This window comes from Gymnoscopelus microlampas (genome assembly GCF_963454915.1).
Source record: "Gymnoscopelus microlampas genome assembly, chromosome: 12".
NCBI lineage: Eukaryota > Metazoa > Chordata > Actinopteri > Myctophiformes > Myctophidae > Gymnoscopelus > Gymnoscopelus microlampas.
This window is the reverse complement of record NC_139949.1, coordinates 10712923-10738575: the sequence shown is the minus strand read 5'-3', so window position 1 is coordinate 10738575 and position 25653 is coordinate 10712923. Positions and strand designations below refer to the sequence as shown.

The following is a 25653-nucleotide window of genomic DNA, read 5'->3' as shown; positions in this document are numbered from 1 at the left end:
GCCTATAGGGGAGTCCAATGTCAAGTGGCTCGGGGACCGGGGGGAAATACATTGTCAACCATAAAACATGCAGTGCAGAAATATAGTTAAGAGAATGATGTTTTTAAGTGCGTAATACAGGTTTTTCATCATCAATAAAAAATGTTACAATTTGGTTTCACCCCCCTGCTTTGACCCTGTCACATCCCCCCCCACTTTTCCGTTGCCAGTCCCTGCAACTGTCCCTAATCATGTCCATACCTCTGGGGTGGCTGGCCTATATTTGCTCTTCCCGAGCGCCGTGGCTCATCTGGTGCTCTCGGGACGGAGAGAAACCCATAATACTGCGGCGTTGTTGCTTCTACCTGCTCGGGCTGCACTACAGCTGGGGGGTCCTCGTGGGGCGACCTGGGGGCTACACACACTTTCAACGCATTTCTATGTATGGTCTTTTCTCGCCCCCCCTTCTCGGGTCTGACTCGGTACACCAACCCCGTAGCTCCCACCTGTTCCATCACTGCGTAAGGCTCGGGGTCCCACCACGTACTCAATTTCCCCTGGCCATCTCTCTTCCTATTTCGAATCCACACTCTCTCTCCTGGTAATAGGGGTGTAATACCGGCCCTACGGTCATAAACCTGCTTTCTCCTCTTGGCCGTTTCTCCCATCCTCTCCCCTGCGGTCCTATAAGCTGTCGCCATTCTCTGTTGGTGGTCCTGTACCCAGCCACCCACTCCCATGCGCTCTTGCGCTGACTGCACTCCTAACTGGACATCTATAGGGCGCCTCAAATGTCGGCCAAACATTAAGTAGGCGGGGGCATAACCCGTAGCACTATGGATCGTGTTGTTATAAGCATGAACTAACTCGGGTAAGTGCTCATTCCATCTTCCTTGTTTATCAGTGTCTAGTGATCGCAACATGTTCAGTAATGTCTGATTAAATCGTTCCACTCCACCGTTCCCAGCCGGGTGGTACGGAGTGGTGCGACTTTTTGCAATACCATAAGTCTGACATAAATGGTGCATTAACTCGGACTCGAAGTTGGGGCCTCGATCTGAGTGGAACCGGGCCGGACAGCCGAACGGCTGGATAATATGCGTCCATAACGCACGGACAGTGGTGTGCGCAGTCTGGTCTCGGGTGGCAATAGCCCAACTATAACGGGTGAATAAGTCAGTAGCTACCAGAATGTTTTGCCACGCATCAGCAGGCCTACCTAATGTGAGGAAATCAATGGCTATTACTTCTAGTGGATATGAGACTTCAAAGGGTTGTAAGGGGGCCCGAGGCTCTGACCTGTTCCTCTGCAGGCTGCAGGCGACACAACCCTGTTGTAACTGACGCACCGCTCCCTCCATGCCTGGCCAATAGAACCGACGTCGCAGCTGGGCCAAGGTCCTCTCCAACCCAGCATGCGCCGCGGCCGTGTGGATTCCTCTCCATACCTCCTCTCTGCGTGAACCTGGACAAATGATCTGTGAGTATTGTTCTTTGGTATAAGGATCGGTCACCTTCCTATATAACACATGATTTCGTATAATCAGTTTGTTCCACTGGCGTAACAGTTGCCGCGCTCCCCGAGTCCAATTCTTCCTCTCCACCATATTAGGGGCTCTCCCCCGTTCCACGCACCTCTTCACCACCTGCACATCTGGGTCCCGATCCTGCGTCTCTCTCCACTCATCCTCCCGGGCTGCTGGCGTCGATTGTACAGCCGCCACATCTACAGGCTGCACTGGGAACCGCGATAGGGCATCAGCGTTGGCGTTGTTTTTGCCCGGTCGATACTTGATGTCGAAAGTAAACGACGCAAGTTGAGCAGCCCACCGTTGTTCCACAGCTCCCAATCTAGCCGTTTGGAGATGCGCAACAGGGTTATTGTCCGTGAATATTGTGAATCGAGCGCCAGTGAGATAATCTTTAAACTTCTCGGTCACGGCCCATTTAAGGGCCAAAAGCTCCAATTTGAACGAGCTATAATTTGCGTCATTCTGCTCGGTCGGGTGGAGACTGCGGCTTGCATAAGCTATTACACGTTCGTGACCGTCTTGGACCTGGGCTAGAACCGCTCCCAACCCACGGCCACTCGCATCAGTGTAAACCACAAAAGGCTGTGTATAATCCGCATACGCTAACACCGGGGCTTGTGTGAGGGCACTCTTTAACGCATCAAACGCCCGCTGGCACTCCGAAGTCCACTCGACTTTACACTGGTGGGATTTTACGTCATTTGGGATTCCTATCAATAAGTTGTTTAAAGGTCGTGCTATAGCAGCAAAAGAGGACACGAAACGCCTATAGTAACCCGCTAGACCTAGAAACGCGCGGACCTCGCGGACCGTTGAGGGTGGTGTCCAGTCCCGCACTGCCACCACTTTCTCCGGATCGGGCCGCACTCCCTCTTTGTCCACGACATGGCCCAGAAATTGCACTTCCCTCCGCAGAAGTTTGCATTTGTCTAACCGCAGCTTCAGTCCATGTCTCCACAGGCGTTGGAAGACGAGCTCGAGGTGCTGTAGATGAGAGGAGAAGTCAGGTGAATATACTATAATGTCATCAAGATATACCAGCAAGGATTCTGTCACCTGACCACTCAGACACTGCTGCATCAGCCTCTGGAACGTCGCGGGCGCATTACAAAGCCCGAACGGCATGCGTTGAAACTCGAACAGGCCCAGCGGGGTCGTAAAGGCGGTCTTCTCCCGGTCCCGGGGATCCATTCCTACTTGCCAATACCCGCTGGCCAGGTCTAACGTGGAGAACCATTGCGCCTTCGTCAGGCTGGTGAGCGTCTCTTCTATCCTGGGTAGGGGGAAGGCGTCCTTGTGCGTCACGGCGTTAAGTTTCCTGTAGTCGACGCAGAACCTCCAGCTGCCATCTTTCTTCTTGACCAGTACGATAGGTGCCGCCCACGGACTGCAACTCTCCTTGATGACTCCCTTCTCCAGCATCTCATTCAGGAGGGTCTTCATCTCCCGGTACATGGAGGGCGGCAACGGCCGGTGTCGCTCTCGTATGGGTGCCGCGTCTCCGGTCGGTATCTGGTGTTGCACGACGTCCGTCCGTCCGAAATCCTCGTCATGGATGGCGAACACCTTCTTCCACCGACACAACATCTCGTGTAACTCTCTCTTCTGCGCCTCCGGCAGGTCATCACGCTCCGTCAACACTTCCATCTCTTCGGGCAGGGTCTTCAGTGGTCCATCATCTTCCACACTGATTACGGCCACTTCCACCTCTCCGTCGGTCCCCAGGGACAGGCTCAGGTCCCTGCCGCCTCGGACATCCGCTTCTTCCACCGGGTACAGCCTCCCCAGCTTCTGGTGGCGGTCCAGGACCAGACTATATGCGTGTGGGTTGCACACTCGTATGGGAACACGTCCGTGGCGCACCGTGACGAGGGCACGGGCCACTCCCAAATCTTTTCCATCCGGCAAGGCTTCCATCAAGGCCTCGTAGTCCGCTCCATTTGGTCCTCTCCAAGCGCGGCCCCAGATCATCACTTCACTCTGCGCGGGGATTCGAATCTTCCGCCGGCCGACCGGCCACACATAACCGATGGACCCATCTTCGTTCGTCACTGCCTCCACCCTCCTACAGGTGGCGAATGCGTCCTTCCACAGCGTCCTTCCCTGCTGACATGGAAACACAGGCCTCCCAGGCCATTTAAAGAGGGCATGCCATACAGCGTTCACGACATTCATCCCAATAATCAGCGGTTGAGTACAATGTTCATCTTTCACGATTACAACTCCTCTCCCTGGGATCTTCATTCCCTCCAGCTCTAGGTCCAATATGGCATAGCCAGTGTACGGTAAGTCAAGACCATTAGCGGCGCGTAATTTAAAAACAAGGGGCCCATTTCCCAACGTTAGGTGTGAGAATTTTTCCTCAAATAAGCTTTGCTGCATTAATGTGACTTGTGACCCAGTATCCAGTAACCCCCTTAAGTGGACTCCTCCCATAGTGATCCCAATAGTCGGACAGTCCCCAATAAACACTTCATTAGCCCTTGATCTGGCGAGTGCGCGCTGCACCCCTGTCTCCCGGACCTCGGCGACAGGGCGTACTAGTTTAAATGATTGGGGTCAGATTTACAAAAGCGAGCAATGTGCCCAGACTGCCTACAGCTCCTACAGATCGGCCTACCTCCCTCATCCCACTCGTTGCGTTGGTACGGCTCCCGGCGTCGTTCAGATGGAGGCGAACCGCGAGGTCGTGTATCGGTGGTGTTGGGTCGAAGGAGCGGTCTGATCTCTTTCATGAGCTCCTGCGTAAACCCCTGCATTTGCGATTTGACGTCTTCCATAATCTCCTGTTTCAGTTTCTCTCTCCATTCAGATTCCTGTGAGGGTGTTGGGATAGAGACAGGTTTAACAGCATGGCACAAGATTTCAGCAGTCCCTTCTCTTCTATGTTCAGTGTCTAGTAGGAAGGCCTCATTTTTTAGGGCGGCGAAGTCTTCTGTGGGGTTTCGACGGGCATATATTCTTAAGGCTTGACCCAGAGGGCCTTCAGACAGTCCTACAAGTAACTGCTCTCGCAGAATGGCATCGGAGGGAGCGGTGTCTGGGTCGAGCCGCCGCAGCCCGCAGAACAACTCTCTAAGCCTCAAAATATAAGCCTGCACACTTTCGCCTGCGCGTTGCGCACAGCCATAGAACAAGGCACGAGCTTGGGAAGCAGAAACAGATGTTTTATACAACGTGTCTAAACATTTAAAGACTTTGGCCACTGTATTGCGATCTTCCTTGTCAATTACACTAATTTGTCGCTTAGCTTCCTCAGTAAGGGTCTGTACTACAAAAGCAACTTTTTTCTCCTCTGTTAAATCCTGAGTGCCCAATAATCCTTTAATCTGTTCTCTCCATTCCCTGTATTTCTCCTCACCTTCTATGCCCGAAAACTTAGGTAGCCACGGTGCCCCTGGATACACTGGCATCATCATCATTACTTTCTTGATTCAACCAAACAAAACAAAACAAAAAGCAGCAAAACAGCAAAATTTCAATACAGTTTCTCTTAGGGATTTTGTGTTGTTCTCTACCCAGTCCTGCCGCGCTACGCCAAATATGTGACGGTGGCCAGGTTGTCACATGTAACTTGCCACTTCTTTTTAGAATGCTGACACTCTTTACTTTGTCTCAATAATAAATAAATAACAATACACATTAAACTCACAACAATAAAATATCAGTTGCACGGTAAAGTGCGGGGTGCGTAATTACTGTGAGAATAATACTGTTTGTTAGGTACTGCAAGACTACGCCACCTTTTTATTTAAGAGGTAGGGTCCTCTGTAACACTCTTTCTTAGGCTATTCACAGGTTCGAGTTTACCCAGGTAAGTACAATACTTTTAAATGAGAACAACACTTCAACACATATCCCTTGGAGAAAGCTGGACGGAAACAGGTTTGTATAAAAAGGTAATCTATTTTATTGAGCTAATACAGTGGCGTCTATAAGCCATAAAATATTGAAAAGCATAAACGAAATATAACACTAATTCTAAAACCTCAACCTCCTAATGCGCCCACTAACTAACTAAAATACAGGAATACAGACAATCACCAAACACTAAAAACAGACAGGGCTTGTGCAAACTATAGCAAATAAATAATGAATTTAGCGTTAAAGTGCCAACTATTACTGAAGCAGTAAAGTGCCAAGTGCCAATTCAATTGCTATATGTCATATACTCATCACGGTTCAATGCAAAAGGTGGGAATGTCCTTATATGGGGTTTAACCGGAGCGGGGGTTTAGGCCAGGAATCACTGTCTCTTCTTGTCTTCGTGCGTATTGCCTGCAATCATAGAAACTAGAACCAGTTCATCTGTTCAGGTATATTTCACATATGAGGTTTAGGACCGTGGGTTTATAAAGGTAACGTTGCATAGAAGGACACTTACTCGCCCGCCAGACTGTACGTCTGGCTTTGAGGGTGTGAAGCGCGCAACGTTATCGCCACTGGACCTCTCCTCCGTTCCTTGGTTCGTCTGTCTGTCCTCCCCGTCTCTGCTGCTACTGCGCCGTCTGCTCACCGTCCGCTGCTGGTGGCTTGGTACGTGCCGCGATCACTGTATTCCCCACCTCTGCTCCGTGGTATGTCTGCTCCTCCTGTGCACAACCGTCCCTTCTGGCTGTCACTTCCACACTGCCCTGTATGCCTGTCTCTCTGCTGTCCAAGTGGCTCGCGCTCACTTTTGAATAAGGTGGGCCACACCCTACTCCGCCCTCATTCGCTCTGCCACCAGCGTGACCTGGGGACATTGGCCGTCCGCTGTCACAAGGCCAATGTCACACAGCCTATAGGGGAGTCCAATGTCAAGTGGCTCGGGGACCGGGGGGAAATACATTGTCAACCATAAAACATGCAGTGCAGAAATATAGTTAAGAGAATGATGTTTTTAAGTGCGTAATACAGGTTTTTCATCATCAATAAAAAATGTTACAATTTGGTTTCACCCCCCTGCTTTGACCCTGTCACACACGCACACTGACACCTGCAGAGAAGGGGTATTCACAGCTCGACAAAGAAGGCTTGGCCATCATTTTTGGAATCAAACGGTTCCACAAGTACGTCTACGGACGATCATTCACTATTTGCACTGACCATAAGCCGTTAATCTCACTGTTCCATGAGAAGGAGCCGGTGCCGCAGATGGGGTCGCCTAGAGTGCAGAGGTGGGCTGTTTTCTTGAGGGCATATGAATACAGGATTGTCTATAAGCCGGGGAAGGAGCATGCAAATGCGGATGCGCTGAGTAGGCTGCCGCTGCCCCATGTGGGTAAGGACGCAGACCAAGTGCTGATGATAGAGGTGATGGATGACCCACCGATCTCAACATCACAGGTGAAGCAGTGGACTGCAAAGGACGTAACACTCTCCCAAGTACATCAATGGTGCTTGAGAGGGTGGCCAAGGGAGGTGGACCCGTCATTCCTCCCTTACAGTCAGAGAAGGCTACAGTTGAGTGTAAAGGATGGTTGTGTGATATGGGGGGCCAGAGTGGTCGTTCCGGAAAGGGGGAGGAAGGCCATACTACAGCAACTACACCAAGCGCACCCTGGCATGTCACGGATGAAGGGCCTGGCACGCTCCTACGTATGGTGGCCAGGAATGGACAAGGAGATTGAACGGGTGGTGCAGACCTGCCAGCCATGCCAGGAAAGCAGAAAACCTCCGGGCCGTGCACCACTACATCCGTGGGAGTGGCCTGAGACGCCCTGGAGCAGAATTCACATTGATTATGCAGGCCCCTTCCTAGGAAAAATGTTCCTAGTCATAGTGGATGCACATTCTAAATGGATCGACGTCTATCCGACCAGTACATCGACAAGTCAAGCGACCATTGAAAAACTCAGGCAGTGCTTCAGCATTTGTGGCCTGCCACAGATGCTGGTGTCTGATAATGCGGCATGTTTCACAGGTGCAGAGTTCAAGGCCTTCATGAAGCAGAACGGCATACAGCATGTTACCTCTGCACCATTCCACCCAGCGTCAAATGGACTGGCCGAAAGAGCCGTGCAAACGTTCAAAGATGGCATAAAAAAGGTGAAAGGAGACACACTGGAGACTAAAGTAGCCCGATTCCTGTTTAACTACAGAATTACACCGCAGTCAACAACTGGGTTGTCGCCGGCTGAGATGCTCATGTCTCGAAGATTGCGCTCCGCACTGGATCTACTGCTGCCGGATGTGAAGAGCAAAGTCCGCCAGAGTCAGCTCAAACAGAAAGTAAGGCATGATGCACACAGCAAGCTGAGGAGTTTTGCACCAGGGGATGACGCGTTTGTCCGGAACTACAGCTACGGACCAAAGTGGATACCAGCAGTCATTGAAGAAAGCACTGGTCCAGTGTCGTATACGGCGCAGGTTGGAGGTGGGCGTTCTGTCAGGCGTCACGTGGATCAGGTCCGACAGCGCTATGCAACGACGGCCAGCGACACAACAGCCGCAGAGGAGAGTATGGAGACCGGAGGTCTGCAGTTCCCAGACCTGTCCACGGAGGCCTCGGCGGAGGACTCTGTCGTCGCCCCTCCCATCAGTGAGAGGGCAGTCGTTCCTGTGGTGATTCCGGTTCAACCTCCTGCTGTGGGACCAGCGGCCGGGGGAGCAGAGCCACCGCCGACACTGCGCTGCTCCCTGAGGGTGAGACGAGCTCCTGCTCACTTAACTGACTTTGTGTATAAATAATGAGTCCTCAACAAAAGAGCAAGAATACGCTCTGAGGCTCATGGGAAGTGTGGTGGTCTACCCACCTTCCCTGTGTTGGATTGAGTAACTTAAACTTGGACATTTGTGGTGCCTCGTAAAAAAAAAAAAAAAGAGGCTGTTGTTGTTATTTGAGGATGTGTTTTAAGTGCCAGTTGTTTACAGTTTAGCAAATTGAAGCACTTTATTCTACTTGTTTTGGGGGTCTACTGTTGATGTGTGTGTGTTCAGCTTAAGGGGGAAGGGATGTGATATCCTGATAATTGTAACCTGTTCTATCACTCCAGTCCGGAGGAGGGCACCAGATACTAAATCTGGTGCCCCTGGTTAGAAAGTATTCTGACATGCGCAGTGAAGGCTGCTCTGAAGCAGCATGTGTGTTTACCCAAGCCGGTTCCTGTACACTAGACTTGAAAGCAATAAAGATACAGTGACCTGAGATACTGGAGTGATTATTCTAGATATCAGCAAAGCTACGATATCACACAACAGTCATTCAAGTTTTGATAGACAAATAGTCCAGCTAACAATAGCCCCATTTAGAACCTCTCCCTCCGCTATGTAGCTCCAAGATGAGGTCCTATATTTCCCGGTGCCGTTTGAGCAGGACATTGTCGCACATTTTCCACTTTACATGTTTCTTACCCCTTTCTGCACATCGTATCCAAAAAGTAAAGGTTTTCTGAAACGCTCGCAGATGTTTTAAATTCTAGCTGGCAATACAATCTATCCAACGAGTTGACAAAAGTGTTTAATTCGCCTCTGTCCTCAGCCGGTTCCATAATATTTTGCATTAGAAGTAGCTCCATAAAGAACCTCTCACTCGGAGTGAGAGGTTCTTTATGGAGCTACATTAGAAGATGCAATTCAACATTTGACCAGTTTGAATTCATTTGAATCAGTAATGTCATCTCTACGGGCGCAACTCTTGCGCAATGTCTTAAAACATGTAACCGGATGAGGACCAAGGCAAATTAAATACTTTCTTCAACTCGTTGGATAGCTTTTATCCAACGAGCTCAACTCGGAGCTATACAGCGGAGGGAGAGGTTACGTCGGAGCTAAGCTAACAATAATGTAATAACGGTAACATTTTGATGAATTGTAACTACATCTCTATTTCATGTTACTGGTCTGTGACTCTGGAAAAATGAAGACAGTGAATGTGGTAGAGAAGAATTGTCAACAGCACACAGCGTGATGCTATAGTGTTGCCAGATTATGTGAGAGAAACAAGCGACCATGTCTATGAAAACCTACATTCACTGTTTCTCGTTGTCACTTCCAGAGAGAGATTGATTGATTTGAACTACTTTTGCGCTGTGGTGATGTAATTTATTGGGAGCAGGTGTGTAAGATTCCAATAGTATAAACATTTTAATTGGCTTTCATATAGATTAATATATTTTTTTCAAATTAGATTTGGCCTTATAGATCGAAATGTGCTCAGTTTTGGCTATTTTCTGGGTGTTCATTTCCAAAAATTAATTAATGTATTTATTTTTGATTATTCGAATAACTGTTTTCAAAAATGTTGTGTACACGTCAGCAGTGGTGGAAAAGTACTCAAATGTTTTACTTGAGTAAAAGTATCAATGTAATAGATGTACTCTGAGTCTGTTACAAGTAAAAGTCCGGAATTCAACATTTACTTGAGTAAAAGTACTAAAGTATTGGTATAAAAATGTACTTAAAGTACCAAGTACTAAAATGTTTGAAAATAGCAGATCTACAAGCTCAGAACGCGTGCATCACAACACGTTGTGAGCTTGTAGATCTGCTATTTTCAAATGGCTTATAGGTATACAATAGGGCTTAAGTGGTTAATGTATGTTTCATAATGACTTATATCTGCAAAGTAACTACTAACTAAACATTTCAAATAATTGTTGTGGAGTAAAAGTATAGACAATTGGAAATACTCCAATAAAGTAAAAGTACCTCAAAATTGTACTTAAGTACAGTACTTGAGTAAATGTACTAGTTACTTTACACCACTGCACATCAGTGAAGAAAAAAAGAAAAAACGCTGGGAACATCCAAGTGACTTTGCAGGGAAACAAGCCCAAAGTCGCTTATAATAAGCAGACTTGGCAACTAGGCTGAAAGTAATCTCTCAAGAATTGCAGAGGGCGCTGTTTTTCCTTTTTCTTTGGTGATGGGTTTCTAGATTGGGCTGGAAGTTATTCGAATTAACATATCAAAGGGCGAGTCGGCCGACAGACTAAATGCCAACTTTTGCCAACCAAATACCAGTCTGTTGCAGTCTGAAGTATTCTGAAGTAGTCTGAAATAGTTAGTACACATTATCTACACACTATCTCTATATTTTTTTTTTACAGACATGGCTAATGTGGCTTTTCCAGCTTAGTCTTTCATGGATAATTACTCCAAGGAAAGTTGTTGATGAAACTTGAGTGATTGGGTTATCTCCTATAGACAGAAAGGTGTTAGATTTACAATATTTTTTATTTTTTGATGTAAATATAATAAAATTAGATTTTTTTATATTGAGAGATAATTTGTTTAATTTGAACCATTTTGAAATATTTTCTAAATCATGATTAGCTTTTGCCATAAGAACAGAAAAATCAGGATGTGAAATAAATAAATTTGTATCGTCTGCAAAAAGTACAGGAAACAAGGAGGACAAAGCTGAAGCCAAGCCATTGATATAAATAAGGAATAAGAGTGGGCCTAGTATAGATCCCTGTGGGACCCCACATGTTAAAGTGGCACTATCTGATGACCTTCCATTAATGATAACAAATTGTTGTCGATTATGAATATAATTGTAAAACCATGTATGAGTGATTCCAGCAAATCCATAATGTAACAGCTTTTGAAGTAAGATGTCATAATTAACAGTGTCGAATGCTTTGGATAAGTCAAGAAAAATTCCCAAAGCATATTCATTATTATTGAATGCAGTATGAATTTTATCAACCAATTGAAGTATGGCCATTTCTGTAGAATGTTTTTTCCTAAATCCATATTGGTGTTCATACAGAATGTTACACTCCTGCAGATGTTCCATCATTCTGTTATAGACCAACTTCTCCAGAATCTTGGAGAAACATGGGAGAACAGAAATAGGGCGGTAGTTGCTAAATACACTACGGTCTCCAGATTTGTAAACAGGAACTACTTTAGCAATTTTAAGGTCATTGGGTATTATTCCAGTTTCTAATGATTTGGTGAAGATGTGGGTCAAAGGCTTAATAATTGAATGACTAGTTTTGATGATTAGGTTAGACCTGACCTCATCATGACCAGCAGCTGAATCTTTCAGACACATAATTATATCTATGATTTCCTTCTCAGTAGGAGGCTTGAAGGTCTGAACAGAAGGATGGCAATCTGTCAGAAACTCAGATGGAGACCCGGCCATAGGACTTATCTTCTCTGATAGAACTGAACCAATATTGACAAAATAATTGTTAAAAGCACATGCAATGTCAGATGGATCAGAGCAAACTCTATTTTCATCGATAAATTGGGATGGAAGAGTGGCTGAAGCCTTTTTCCTATTTAGAAGCTGGTTGATGACTCCCCAGGTGGTTTTGATGTTATTTGAAGCCTCATTGAACTTGTCTGAAAAGTACTTTTTCTTAGCAATTCTAATAAGATGATTGTATTTGTTACGATATTTCTTATAATTTGCTATATTAATTGGGGTTGGATTACCGATATATTTCTTATACAACCTATTCTTAGCTTTCAAAGATTTATTGAGATCTGGTGTAAACCAGGGTTTTCTGAATGCACTGACCTTATTTGCTTGCTTACTAACAAGAGGAAAGCACCTGTTGAATACAGAGTTAAAGGACTTTAAAAATGACTGATATGCTTGTTCAGCATCATCATGAGTGTATACATCATCCCATAGGATGTCATCAATCAGCTCCTCAAACTGGTCAATATTTCTTTTGTTAAACACTCTAAACCTTATAACTTTGTCAGTCTCCTGATGGTTAGCTGCGGTTATTGATGTGAAGTGAAATACAGGATAATGATCAGATATATCAGAGTGAAAGACACCAGATTTCCATACATTATTGAGAGAGTTGGTAAATATGTTGTCAATAAGGGTTGCAGATGAGGCAGTCACTCGAGTAGGTTTAGTAATTAAGGGGTATATGGAATTTGCATACAGAGTATTCAGAAATTCTGCTGTGAGTGAAGAGGACTCACTGTTAAATAGATTGATGTTATAGTCACCCAAGAGGAAACATACTTTACCTTCTCGGTAAATTTTTTCCAAGACACAAGCGAGACTAGCATTGAAATGTTCAATGTTTGAGTCTGGGGGCCTGTAGATGCAACCTATGACAACACATTTACCATTAAAAATGTCAACCAAGTCATCATCATCAATATCATGATATGGGAATATGGAGACACACTCAGAACAAGTCCAAGAGCTCCAGTTATTCATTTCATATTAATTTACAGGTGAGCATCTCAGATGGTAAACCTTTGTACAGCAAGTACAACAAACAGTTGGGTTAGAGAGGATATCATGGCAGTGACAACAGTGAGAGCTGAAGTCCATGAAAGGGTATAGAAGTGATTAGTGAATTAAAACCAGGAAATGTATTCCCTTACTCAAACTTTTTCAGTTCATCCAGGTTCCGAACTACTACCACCTTGGCTTGCTCTGGGGACTGGCCATTCAATTTAATAAATACTTTACAATTTGCAGTCCAGGTTCCCTGGATCCTGCCTTTCTTTTTGAGGAATCTGGCTTTCCTAGCAATCTCACCATTTTTCTTTGTCAGGTGCTCATTCAGGTATACCTGGGATCCTTTAAGGTTTTTTCCCTGTCGTAACAGTTCCATCTTGTGCTTCCTGCTGAAGAACCTCAGGATGACAGATGGATTATCCATTTGGTTGACTCGTCTGGAATTCCCTTCCACATCTGTTTGCTTCCTGCGAGGCAGGGGATGACAAGCCTCAATCTTATTTTTGTCAATGATAATGTTCCTAGAGTGGAGAAACGCCACCACCTCCTCCTCCACTGTGACTCTCTCCTCCTCACTAGGCTCCATTTCATGTCCCATGGCCTGGGCAGCAGCCTTGGCATAGGTCTTTGGTTTAATGTTCAGTCCTGAGACAATAATATCATTAAGTCTCGAGTACTGTTCTAGCTCATCAGCCCTATTTTCCAGTGTGTCAATCCTGTCATATTGTTCAGCATTCTGGGCTTTCAGTTTTGCCATCTCTTTAACCAAGCTATTTATGACCTCTTGTTGATTAGATAATTTATCCATAGTATTTGAAAGTAGACTAATAGTCTCCTTCAATTCATTCACCTCCACATGGAGTTGTTTCAGAGTCATTGTAGCAGATCTACTTTATATGGTACTTATATAACAGCAGAGGGTTAGAAATCCACAACCAGCCTACTCAGATCTAGGCTAAAAACGAGCCACACTGAGCAAAGCAATCTTAAAAGTTAAGTATAGCTTATCTGGTGGTGACCTCCAGCTGAACAGGCCTTGGCCTTGTTTGGATGGTAGCTGTAGTGGAGGTAGCTTGGCTGGTCAGCTGGGCTTCTCCAAAGGTCTAGGCCTGCTCGGGTGGTAGCTGGAGTGGAGGTAGCTTTGCTGATTTAGCTGGGCTGCTCCACAGGCCTGGGCCTGGTTTGGATGGTACTGCAGCTGAAATGGAGGTAGCTTGGCTGGTTAGCTGAGCTGCTCCAGAGGCCTGGGCCTGGCTAGGATGGTACTGTAGCTGGAGTGGAGATCCCTTGGCTGGTTAGCTGAGCTGCTTCAGAGGCCTGGGCCTGGCCTGGGCCTGGCCAGGGTGGTGTCTAGCTGCCCTGGGTAGCTGGGTAGCTGGCATCCACTTCTGCAATGGAACCAGGCCTGGCTTGTGGTAGTTTTCCTGGTGTTAGCTGACCTGCAGCACGCTCCCCTTTCAATCAACAATTTCACTTTTGGTTGCATTTTTAAAAAAGAGTAACTAAATAAAGAACCTAAAATCCACTGGTAACCTATTGGTTAGAGAAATACTAAGGATTTCTTTGATTTTTTAGACAGATAGACAGACAGTTTTCACAGCACAGCAGCACTGTCAGCCATCTTGGATCACACGAGAAAGCACAGAGAATACCACAGCCGCGTGTGTACCTTCCTAGTAGCCCTCTGATTTCTTTAACAGGGCTTTCTCACCCTTGTTATTATTTGTTTTATTTTATTGTCTTTACATGTTTGTTTACTATAGTTTTTACCAGGTGCACGAAGTGCGCCGGGTCTACAGACCGCCTCAGTAGACTTTCGCCACCCTGAGTGCTTAGGTGTCGACACCTAAGCACTCAGGGGTCGACACCTAAGTCTCATTGGCTGTCCTGGCTGTCCTTCACACTCCCCCCCTTTAAGCCAATGGGGAGTAAGTGTCCTTTAAAGCACCCGCCTCTCCTCCTTTGCAGGAGCGAGAGATTAGCAGAGTCAGAGAGAGGGAGAGAGCCCCCCCCCCCCCCCCCCACACACACACACACACACACACACACACACACACACACACACACACACACACACACACACACACACACACACACTAGAGATGCCGCGATCCGATTTATCAATGAAAAAATGTGGATCGGATCGGATTCCAGCAAAATGACCGATAAAACGCTCCGATTAAAGCACTCCATTCCAGTAATCCGCTCCAGCACTTTGATCCTTCCCACTCCCAGCACGTTGGCTCCAGTCAGTGTTGCCATGTCGGCTTATTATAAGCGACTTTGGGCTTCTTTTTCTGTAAAGTTGCTTGTAAAAATCGGTAGTTGCGCGTTGCAGTTTTTGGGGCTTATTTCTATTGTGTACTTGCTTATTTTGGCTTGCTTCCAATTATTATTTAAACCAGTGGTTCTCAAATATGTTTATAAATGTTTTGTGCCCAGGGGAGCATTTGTGTAGTTAGAATGTTTCAAAAAAATATTCCAAACATTCCAAATTTTATTGCAAGAGTTTTTGAAAATAGCCATGCATAATTGCAAATGGGTTTACAGTGCTCATGTGCCGTGGGCCCGTGGCCTAGTTGCTTCTTTTTGGCTTGTTTTCCTAGACCTGGTCGCTTATTTCTCTCACAAAATATGGCAACACTGGCTCCAGCATGTAGCGGCCGGGCCATGTGATCGCACCAGTGTTTGTTATTATCACGGCTGCAGGCTCCGTGTCTCCGACACAAAGCAGAGCTACAGTACGAGCAGAAAGCAGCGATGTCAGCCGTATGGGAGTATTTCGTGTTAAAAGGACCCAACAGCCCAGTGCAAGTCGTGTCTAAAAGACGTCCCACGCGGTGGCAACGTCAATACGGTGTTCACTCTCCATTTCGACATCTCACCACTCCGACTAGTGGCTTCCGCGTGCGGTTAGGGTTAGGGTTAGGGTTAGGTATAGGGTTCGTCAACGTCGGAAAGGCGACATGTCGGAAAGGAGAAATGCACCCCGTCAATACACGGTAGGCCTACAACACGACCAACCTAATTAATCATCTTATAAAACACCATAAAGCTACAGAAAAGAAAAGGCGACCACACGCTTGTAATGTTTCTATCTATCAATGATGAAACATAGATTAATTCAAGTTAATTTATTTAAGACTGGTCGGTGGCAGGACACAGCATACATCAGGTCTCTTGTATATACTAGTATCTGTAAATGTTTGTAGGCGTGGCCTATATATAGCATGGTATGATGGCATGGTACAAAGCATAGATGGTAGTAATGATGCCATCTAGTGGTCATTATAAATCATATCAACACATCCCCCTTTCTTGACATGCAAAAACCACAACAATAAATCTACACATCTTTGCTTGACTCTGTGAAATAATATCGTACTTACACAAAATATCACATATCAAATCTGTGGATTTAACTTGTTACTTTTTTTTTTTTTTTAAACTGTTACAATACCATCTTTTCCTTTTTTTTTTAAATAAACATGCATATCACATCAATGTCCATCATATTTTTTTTTTTCTTTTACATTTTTTTTCTTTTCAAATGCGTGCTCAAATGTCATAAGTGTTTTTTTTTTTTTTTTTTTTTGTTCTTTTTTTAGTGCAAAAGGATACAGCTATGTGCTGTTCTTTTAGAGGAGGGTGGTTTAGACTGGCGTGTAGACCTTCTTAGTATAGGTGATGAAGGTGGAGGTGTAGCTGGAAGTGGCACACTTGTCACCTCAGCTGGCGATGGTGCTGCTGTTGTGCAAACTTCTTCATCATCAGTTGACTGTTCTTTAAGTGTCTCTGTTGTTTTTAACAAGCTCCGCCTATTCCTTCTCAGGACTTGACCATCTTCTGTTCTGACGGTGTAGGATCTCGGACCCACTTCCTCGAGAACTGTGGCTTTCTTGTTCCAGTTGTTTGAATCTTCAAGTCTCACTGTGTCATGTTGTGACAGTGGCACTAAACTTTTTGACACTTTGTCATAGTTTGCTTTCTGTCTGTTTTGTAGACACTTCTGTTTCTGTCTCACGATGTTATACTTCTTCTGTTTTGCAGTGTAAGGAAGCGTGGTTCGTAGCCTGCGTCCCATCAGAAGCTCAGCAGGAGACATTCCATGTTCTAGTGGTGATGCTCTGTAACTCAATAGAGCTAGATATGGATCAGAACCACTCTCTTGTGCTTTCTTGAGCAGTTTTTTTACTATGTGCACACCTTTTTCTGCTTTACCATTGGACTGGGCATACAGGGGACTTGAGGTTACATGCTGGAAATCGTATTCTTCTGCAAAGTTCTGGAACTCCTTACAGCTGTAACATGGCCCGTTGTCACTTTGCAAAGTCTGACAAATTCCATGTCTCGCGAAGATAGATTTCATATGTGTAATCACACAAGTAGCTGTCATGCTGGAAAGCAGTGCGATCTCTGGATAATTTGAAAAATAATCTATGACTAGTAGATAATTTTTTCCATCCAAGTGGAACAAGTCAGTTCCCACTTTCTGCCAAGGCACATTAGGTAGGTCTGTGGTTATCATGGGCTCTTTTTGCTGCTTTGTCTGGTGTTTCAGACACGTTTCACAGCTCGAGACCATCTTGTCAATGTCTGTGTTGATTCCTGGCCAATAAACTGCTGTTCTGGCTCTTCTTTTGCATTTTTCCATTCCGAGGTGCCCCTCGTGAAGTCTTTTCAACATTTCTTGTCTCAGTGTCTGAGGAATGACAATTCTGTTCTTTCTGAGTAAAAGTCCATTTATCACACTCAGCTCTGCTCTAATGTTGTAGTATTGTTGACATTCACCTTTTGGCCAGTTCTCTTCCAGATTTTTCATGACCCTCTGTAGTACTGGGTCCTTCTCAGTTTCTGCTGCAATCTTCTTAGATTTTCTGTCTGACACAGGTAGTGCTTTTGCAATCATGTTCACATGTATTTGGACATCAATCTCTGTAGAGCTCACTGGTGTGTCACTCAGTGTTGTTGCCCTGGACAGTGCATCAGCCATAACTATGTGTTTACCTGGTGTGTATATCAGCTCGAAATCATAACGTTGCAGCTTCATCATTAGTCTTTGAATGCGTGGTGACATCTCACTGAGGTTTTTCTTTATGATGGATATTAATGGCTTGTGGTCTGTCTCTGCCACAAACTTTGGTAGGCCATACACATAACTGTGGAACTTTTCAAATCCATACACTAGTCCTAAGCACTCTTTTTCGATTTGTGCATAGCGACATTCAGTTATTGTCATTGTTCTTGACGCGTAGGCAACAGGTCTCCAATCTTCTCCATCAGCTTGTAGTAGCACTGCTCCTATTCCATTTTTGGACGAGTCAGTGGAAATCTTTATCCTCTTGGATGGGTCGAAAAACGTCAGCACAGGTTCTGTTGTGAGAATGGTTTTCAGTGTTTTCCACTCCTCTTCATGACTGTCAGTCCACTTAAAGTCACATTTGTGTTGTAACAGCTGTCTGAGGTGCACTGTTTTTGTTGATAAAGTTGGTATGAATTTTCCAATGAAATTGATCATTCCCAGCACTCTCAACACACCTTGCTTATCCTCAGGTCTCGGCATCTCCAGTATAGCTTTCACCTTGCAGATGTCAGGCTCGATACCTGCACTCGAAAGCTTGTCTCCCAGAAAGGTGATTTCTCCCACACCAAACTGACATTTTGCTCTGTTCAGTTTTAGTCCATGCCTTTTGATGTTTTGCAACACTTTGATGAGTCTCTCATTGTGCTGTTCCAGTGTGGATCCCCACACAACTACATCATCCACGTACACCCGTGCCCCTTCTACACCTTCCAATATGTGCTCCATGGTTCTGTGGAACACTTCCGGTGCAGAGCATATTCCAAAAGGCATTCTCTGGAATGAGTAGCGACCAAACGGTGTATTGAATGTACAGTACTTTGTGCTGTCCTCATGCAGTTTGATCTGCCAAAAGCCCTGTGAAGCATCCAATTTACTGAAGTACTTTGCACCGGCCATTTCACTTGTGATTTCCTCTCTTGTTGGAATCTGATAATGTTCTCTTTTAATGTTTGCATTGAGGTCTTTTGGATCCATGCACACACGTAGATCTCCATTTGGTTTCTTGACACACACCATTGAATTCACCCACTCTGTGGGCTCCTCCACTCTCTTTATAACTCCCAGTGACGTCATTCGGTCGAGCTCTTGCTTCAGCTTTTCTCTGAGCGCTGCTGGAACCCGCCTGGGAGCATGAATGACTGGCTGTGCATCATCTTTTAGTTGGATCTTGTAGGTGTATGGTAAGACACCAAACCCTCGGAATACATCTGTATACTGATCCACTATTGACTCTACGTTATTCTGTGCATTTGTTTTGATGCTATACATCCTCTTCACTAGACCCAATAGTTCACATGCTTCATCTCCCAACAGTGAGTCATGTCCATCTGGAACTATTACAAACATGAGGTGATGCTCTTTGCCTTTAACGCTCACCTTCAGTCTGCACATTCCTCTTGTGGAGATGGGTTGTCCATTGTAGGCCTTGAGTGGAATTGGATTAGGACGAATATGTGGCTTCACTTTCATGTCCCTGATGTGAAGTTCATTTATCATGTTAGCCTTTGCTCCTGTATCCAGTTTGAAAGCAATAACAGCTCCATTTATGTGCAATGGCTCGGTCCACTTGTCCTGCTCCACTCGATTCACACTTGTCTTTTTTGTCTCTTCAGGCATGTTGTCCACATCCTGTGTCACCATGCCCACAAAGAAGGAATCACACAGGTCATTTTCCTCCTCCACTGTGTGTACACGTTCTCCTCTGCCTGGTTTCCCCTTGGAAAAGCACTGTTTGGAAAAGTGATTCTGTCCTTGACATTTGTGACACATTGTTCCATATGCTGGGCATTGTTTTGGTGCATGGCGTCCACCACATCTTTTGCAATTAAAAGCCTCTGATTTATTTCGCTGATTGAACTGCCTCGAAACTTTGTTGTGCGTCTTCTGTGACACCATGGCGATTGCTGCGCCATCTTTAGCGTCTCCAGCGAATGTTCTTGCATGCTGCATGGCTATTTCACTGGCATGGCTTATTTTCACAGCCGATACAAGGGTTAGCTCTGTCTCTCTTAGCAACCTCTCTCTCAGTTTTGAATCTTGTATGCCAAACACAAGCTGATCACGGATCATAGAATCCTGTACAACTCCAAAGTTGCACGTTCTAGCTTTTAGCTTTAAGTCCGTTAGAAACACATCAAAACTTTCAGCAGGCTGTTGCATTCTCGAGCGAAACACATACCGTTCAAAGGTTTCATTCTTCTTTGGCGAACAGTGTTCATCAAACTTCTTGACAACCTCGTCAAACTTGTCTTTGTCTTCCGCGTCGGCGAACACAAATGTGTTGTATGCTTCCACGGCTTGTTGTCCCGCGACGGTCAGAAGCAGTGCAATCCTCCGTGTATCCGCCTTTGTATCCAGTCCTACAGCCATCAGGTACAGCATGAAACGCTGTTTGAAGGTGCGCCACTCGTAGTCAACATTACCAGTCCAATTCACAGCGTCTGGCGGCTTCACACTTTCCATCTTGACGACTCGTGACCACTCCTGGTACCATGTAATGTTTCTATCTATCAATGATGTAACATAGATTCATTCAAGTTCATTTATTTAAGACTGGTCGGTGGCAGGGTGCCATGTCATTGTTCCGACGGCTCATTGTTCCGACGTATACTAACCCTATACCTAACCCTAACCCTAACCTTAACCGCACGCGGAAGCCACGTAGTCGGAGTAATGGAATGTCGGACTTATGGGCAGTCCCCGGTGGCAGGACACAGCATACATCAGGTCTCTTGTATATACTAGTATCTGTAAATGTTTGTAGGCGTGGCCTATATATAGCATATGATGGCATGGTACAAAGCATAGATGGTAGTAATGATGCCATCTAGTGGTCATTATAAATCATATCAACACAACGCTGGCCCCCAACAACCAACGTTGGAAGATACATTTGAAAAGCGTGAAAAACTCCCAAGAGAGAGCAAGAAGGCAAAAGAAATAGCATAGCACATTGCCCAGTTTATAGTGCTGGATGACCAGCCATACGATGAACGGCTATGTTGCGCGAGAGAGACCGAGACAGGACGCTAATGATTGCCATTAAAACCAAATACATGATGTTGCTCACATGTTGCAAACACAGCAGCTATAGGTGAGGGCGGCCCCAGCTAAACAACAGGCCGCTCGATGTTCGTTTTTATGGAAGAATTTCACTGAAGATGTGGACAAATACAACGGTGGGGTGACAACGGTAGTTGACGAGCTTAGCATTGTTAAGCGTCGTGGTTGAACTTGCGTCATGGTTGAACTTACACCTGGTGTTTGCATTTCTCCATTTACAACTCGTACATCTACATAAACGTTCAGATTTCAAATATAAAGTGCTTATCTCATGGCTACGGGTGTTATAATTATATACGGGCCCTCATAAGCACCCGTATCTTCTGTATCGTTCAATACAAAGCTTTTTGATCCGATTGGTGGCCATTGTCTCCGTTTTAATTCCAACCGCGGCTGTAGCGGTTGGGGGGTGTATGCACTCTGATACATTAGAACTCTATGAGGAAATGGCCGCCGATTTCATTCAAATGCTTTGTATTGAACAATACGGAATATACGGGTACTAAGACCCACCCGAAATGAAGTGTAACATCCGTGGCCATGGGGTAAGCACTTCATATTTTAAATCTGAACGTTTATGTAGATGTAGGCCTACAGGCTGTAAATTAACAAAGTGTAAACGCCATGTTGCAGTTCAACAAAGACGTCACAACGTCGTGTAGCTGTTCATTTGCAGTGCTGGAAAGTAACTGAGTACATTTACTCAAGTACTGTACTGAGCTTGTACATCTGCTATTTTCAAAGATTTAGTACTTTCACTTTTGGAACTTTACGTACATTTTAATACCAATACTTTTGTACTTTTACTCAAGTTAATTTTGAATTCTGGCCTTTTACTTGTAACAGAATATTTTTACATTGCAGTATTGGTACTTTTACTTAAGTAGAGAATTTTAATACTTTTTCCAACACTGCTTATTTGGGCTTGCTTTCAAGATTCTTTTTGAAAATAGCTGATGTAATTGGCCTCAAGTGGTCGCGTTGTGAGCTTGTAGATCTGCTATTTTCACAGATTTAGTACTTTTACTTTTGGTACTTTCAGTACATTTTGATGAGTACTTTTGTACTATTACGTTATTATTTGGCCATGTTCACACTGACCTCAATCTTCGCCATTGTTGGGAAGACCCGTGTGGTGTCAAAAAATGTTGCCACCACTTACATAAAAAACATTATAGCGTTTATTGTCGCAGATTCAATGTTGTAGTAGTAGTAGTAGTAGTAGTAGTAGTAGTATTTCAGAGGTTAGTGTAGAGACACAACAAGACAGTAAACACAGAGAGAGAGTAGGGGAGTGACATGCAGCAAATGGTCCTGCTGGCTGGGAATTGAACCAGGGACTCGATGCCAGGCATTAGAGCCCATGTGGTACATGCTCTAACCACTCTGCTGTCTGGTCATCCTGCATTGTGATGATCAAGTGTGTTGTGCTGCAACGTTATATGGCTATGCTGCATTGTGAAGTTTACAGCACACAGCAAAGCCATAGCATTGCCGTCTGGCAGAAACCTCATATCTCCATATTATTTAAACCTTTCATGTTTCTCTTTTCTTTCTTTCTTTTTTTGTAATTGAATGAATTTGTTGTACAATAATGTCCTACAAAAGTAGCAGATCTACAAGCTCACAATGCACTGTGATGTGATGCGTTGTGAGCTTGTAGATCTCCAATTTTTGCTATTTTTGAGGAAAAGTGAAAGTGGTCGTGCTAGTCTTTCTGTGGGTTTTATAAATATTGAATCAATGAAAAATGTCAAATAATAAGTACATTGGATCCATTGGATCCATTTTCTTTCCCAGTTCCCTGAAAAGTAACTGTTTTGGACATACAAGTTTTCCACCTGATATTGACAACAAGTTTGATTCTGTCTCCTCCAGGTGGGAAACTACCTGCGTATGTTCAAAGGGTCTCTGTACAAACGCTACCCGCTCTTATGGAGGAGGTCGGCCTCAGTCCAGGAGAGGAGGAAGATTGTCGCTTCATCACAAAGTGAGTTATGGAAAATGAAAAATCAATTTAATATAGTGGGGGGGGGGGGGGGGGGGAGAAAAGTGTTATTAGATTTCATATTTCTACTAAATAATATGACTGCCAAAGTCTTGACAAAGCAAGATGTGCAAGGCAAATGTCATAAGCTCAATATCACGCCTGGTATGTCCCTCTTAGCAGAGCGCTAGAGACCCGGTTCAAATCCTTAGTAGGACATTAAACGTATGGATATCAGCTATAACTAAAATTATACAGTGTTCTATCACCAACTGCCTTAGCAATGCATACCACCCTGTGTTACAGTACATGAAGAAATGCAAGCATTCTGCTTGCTATCATGCTGCTTTCACACTTGCCACAAAAGCTACAACACATCCAAGCCTGGTCAGCTACATGAGCCACTGTTGAAGTGTTTCTCGAGCCACATTGTTCTGTAAATGAAAATAGCACACCGAACAGGTTAAGGGCTGTCCATTCACAGAATGGAGCAGGAATTGTGTAGAGAATGGAAGTGAACATATTGAAACAAAACAATATATGATTCATTGGAGTGTTGAAAAGTGTTGCAGCCGGCTCAACAGTGGTGCTTACAAATTCTGCTGTACCAGATTTTGTCTTGAGAGATTACCACTCATGTGAACACACCATGAAGTAGACAGATTTATTGTCACCATAACGACAAAGTAGAACGAGTACTGGCATTAGAAAATGGACATTAAACATGAACATACAATACTTATTTTCTTTCCTATTACCAATCTACAGCAGTTATTCTGCTGAAGGCATCAGAATGTGAAGATATCTTTGAGGGCAATGATAAGAAATACAAAGCAGGTTCCATCAGCACAAAACCTCCAGCAAACTTCAGGTAAGTTCTACCTCCTTTGTAGTTTTTCCAAAGCCAGCAGTAGAGTGGCTATAGAGCACCGAAGTCTGACGTCACTGCCACTAGAGGGCGCTGTTCCACGGGTTTGTGGCTTTATTTTTTGTGTTGAAATCCCCATTTGGGAATCTTGGATCACGTCATCATATAAGAACTGTGTTCCAAACATAAACACACCACCCTGGCGTTTTTTGTCAGGGGGGTGGCTCTGCATCGTTTATGATATTCATTCATATTTGATACAGCCTGTTTCTGGCGAAAATTGAATTAATTCTGCCTTAACAGTCTTAAGAACTACTACTTCCGGGTCTGATATCACTGTCCCCACAGCAGCCGCGTTCATGGGAAATGGGTTACTCTTTGGGTAAATGTGTACATTTACACCTTCAGTCGATGCTTCATATCCATATGAGTAAAAACGCCAGGGTGGTGTGTTTATTTTTTGAACACAGTTGTTATATGAAGCAATCTAAGATTCCCCAATGAGGATATCAATACAAAAAGTAAAACCATGAACCTGCGGAAAGCGCCCTCTACTGGCAGTGACGTCAGGACTTCGGTGCTCTATTAGGACTGAGTGATGGGTTCTCCGCTTTTGTCAGATGTCAGAAGGCTCCCAGCATAAAAGGTTGGGAAGCATTGCTTTAGAGTACCTATGATTGAGCCCTGGGGACCCTAGTCAACTAAGTATATAGGTTTTAATTGTCTAAAATGTGTATGTTAAAAGTAATTGTAAGTGTGACTGTTCCATTTGTTCTTTAGCTTTGATCCCTCCCAAACAGAAGTGGTGCTACCCATTCATCTAGACATGGATATATATGGACACAAACTTCCAGATGCCTTCACATTGAAGATGAACGGTATAAACACCCAATATCACTGTTTCAACAAGTTTCACTGTAACCTTCATAGTCTACTTTAGTAACATAACAATGATGTGCCAAATCTGATTGGGAGTTTCTAACGCCTGATTTATACTTTGCACACCAGTTGTGTGCCCTGAAAACAGCTCTCCAAAGCCTTGACCCATGAAACTGACTTGTCCTGACTACTACAGATTGCATCAGCATTTTAGATTCAAATAATTGATGAATTAATGGCTTACACTTTGATTGTCCCACTTTTGAGAGAACATATGTATTTATAAACATACTGTACACGGTACCTACCTACAAACCCTGTTCTAGAAAGTCTGGCCTAAAGCAAAATGTATTCCCAAATCAGAGCTTCCGTGTAAAGTCAGGGCTCGACCGTTTTGCAACACCACTGCCTACATCTACACATTATCACCCCTTAAAATGTTTCAGTCTAAAGTGCCTTACAATGTTCTCGACTTTCTTTGCAGAACATGCTGTCTTTGAAGGTGACCCTAACCCATCAACATCCAGCGCTACGGCTCCTTCACGTGCCCCACATACACGCAAAATGCCAAAGACAAGAACCAAGTTCACCATGAAAAAAAAAAAAAGACACATTGCAAAAACACCTGATGAGCGAAGGAGTGCTCACACAGACGCACAGCGACAAGCTCGCGCTGCGGAAACACCTGACCAACGTGAACGACGTCTACGTGCTTGTGCAGACGCATGGCGACGAGCTCGCGCTGCGGAAACACCTGATGAGCGAAGCTGTGCGAAGGTGTACAACAGAGACACCCTGCAAATGGTTGTGTGTAAAGAGGAGGTTTCTCCTGGACAGGAGAGGAGTCCCAGTCTGCTCCAGGGGAAACCAGAGCCTCCACACATTAAAGAGGAACAGGAGGAGTTACTTCAAAGACCAGAGGAGCCTGATGGATCAATGATGACATTACTAGCAGTGAAATGTGAAGATGATGAAGACCTCGCTTCAGTTGAAATTGAAGTTGAACTTGAATCTGACACTGCTGAAGTCACTGAAGACAGTGATGATGAGTGGGAGGAGACCAGTGGAGGTCAGTCAGCTTTAAACACACTGTAATCACACAAGACG

At 44.7% G+C, this 25653-nt stretch overlaps 1 protein-coding gene across 2 annotated transcripts in view; it reads left to right on the top strand.

Annotated features, from left to right (window-relative positions):
• Positions 1–25653, top strand: part of LOC311057839 (SWI/SNF-related matrix-associated actin-dependent regulator of chromatin subfamily B member 1-like) — a 56539-nt gene that overhangs the window by 4619 nt on the left and 26267 nt on the right. The window contains exons 2-5 of one of the 2 annotated variants that reach the window (XM_084074948.1): positions 22691–22802; positions 23568–23670; positions 24448–24545; positions 25337–25615. The exons of the other annotated variant lie outside the window; for it this stretch is intronic. Of the exons in view, the coding sequence (XP_083931074.1) occupies positions 22691–22802; positions 23568–23670; positions 24448–24545; positions 25337–25615 (592 nt within the window). The remainder of the gene's footprint in view (positions 1–22690; positions 22803–23567; positions 23671–24447; positions 24546–25336; positions 25616–25653) is intronic. 2 annotated transcript variants of the gene reach the window in all.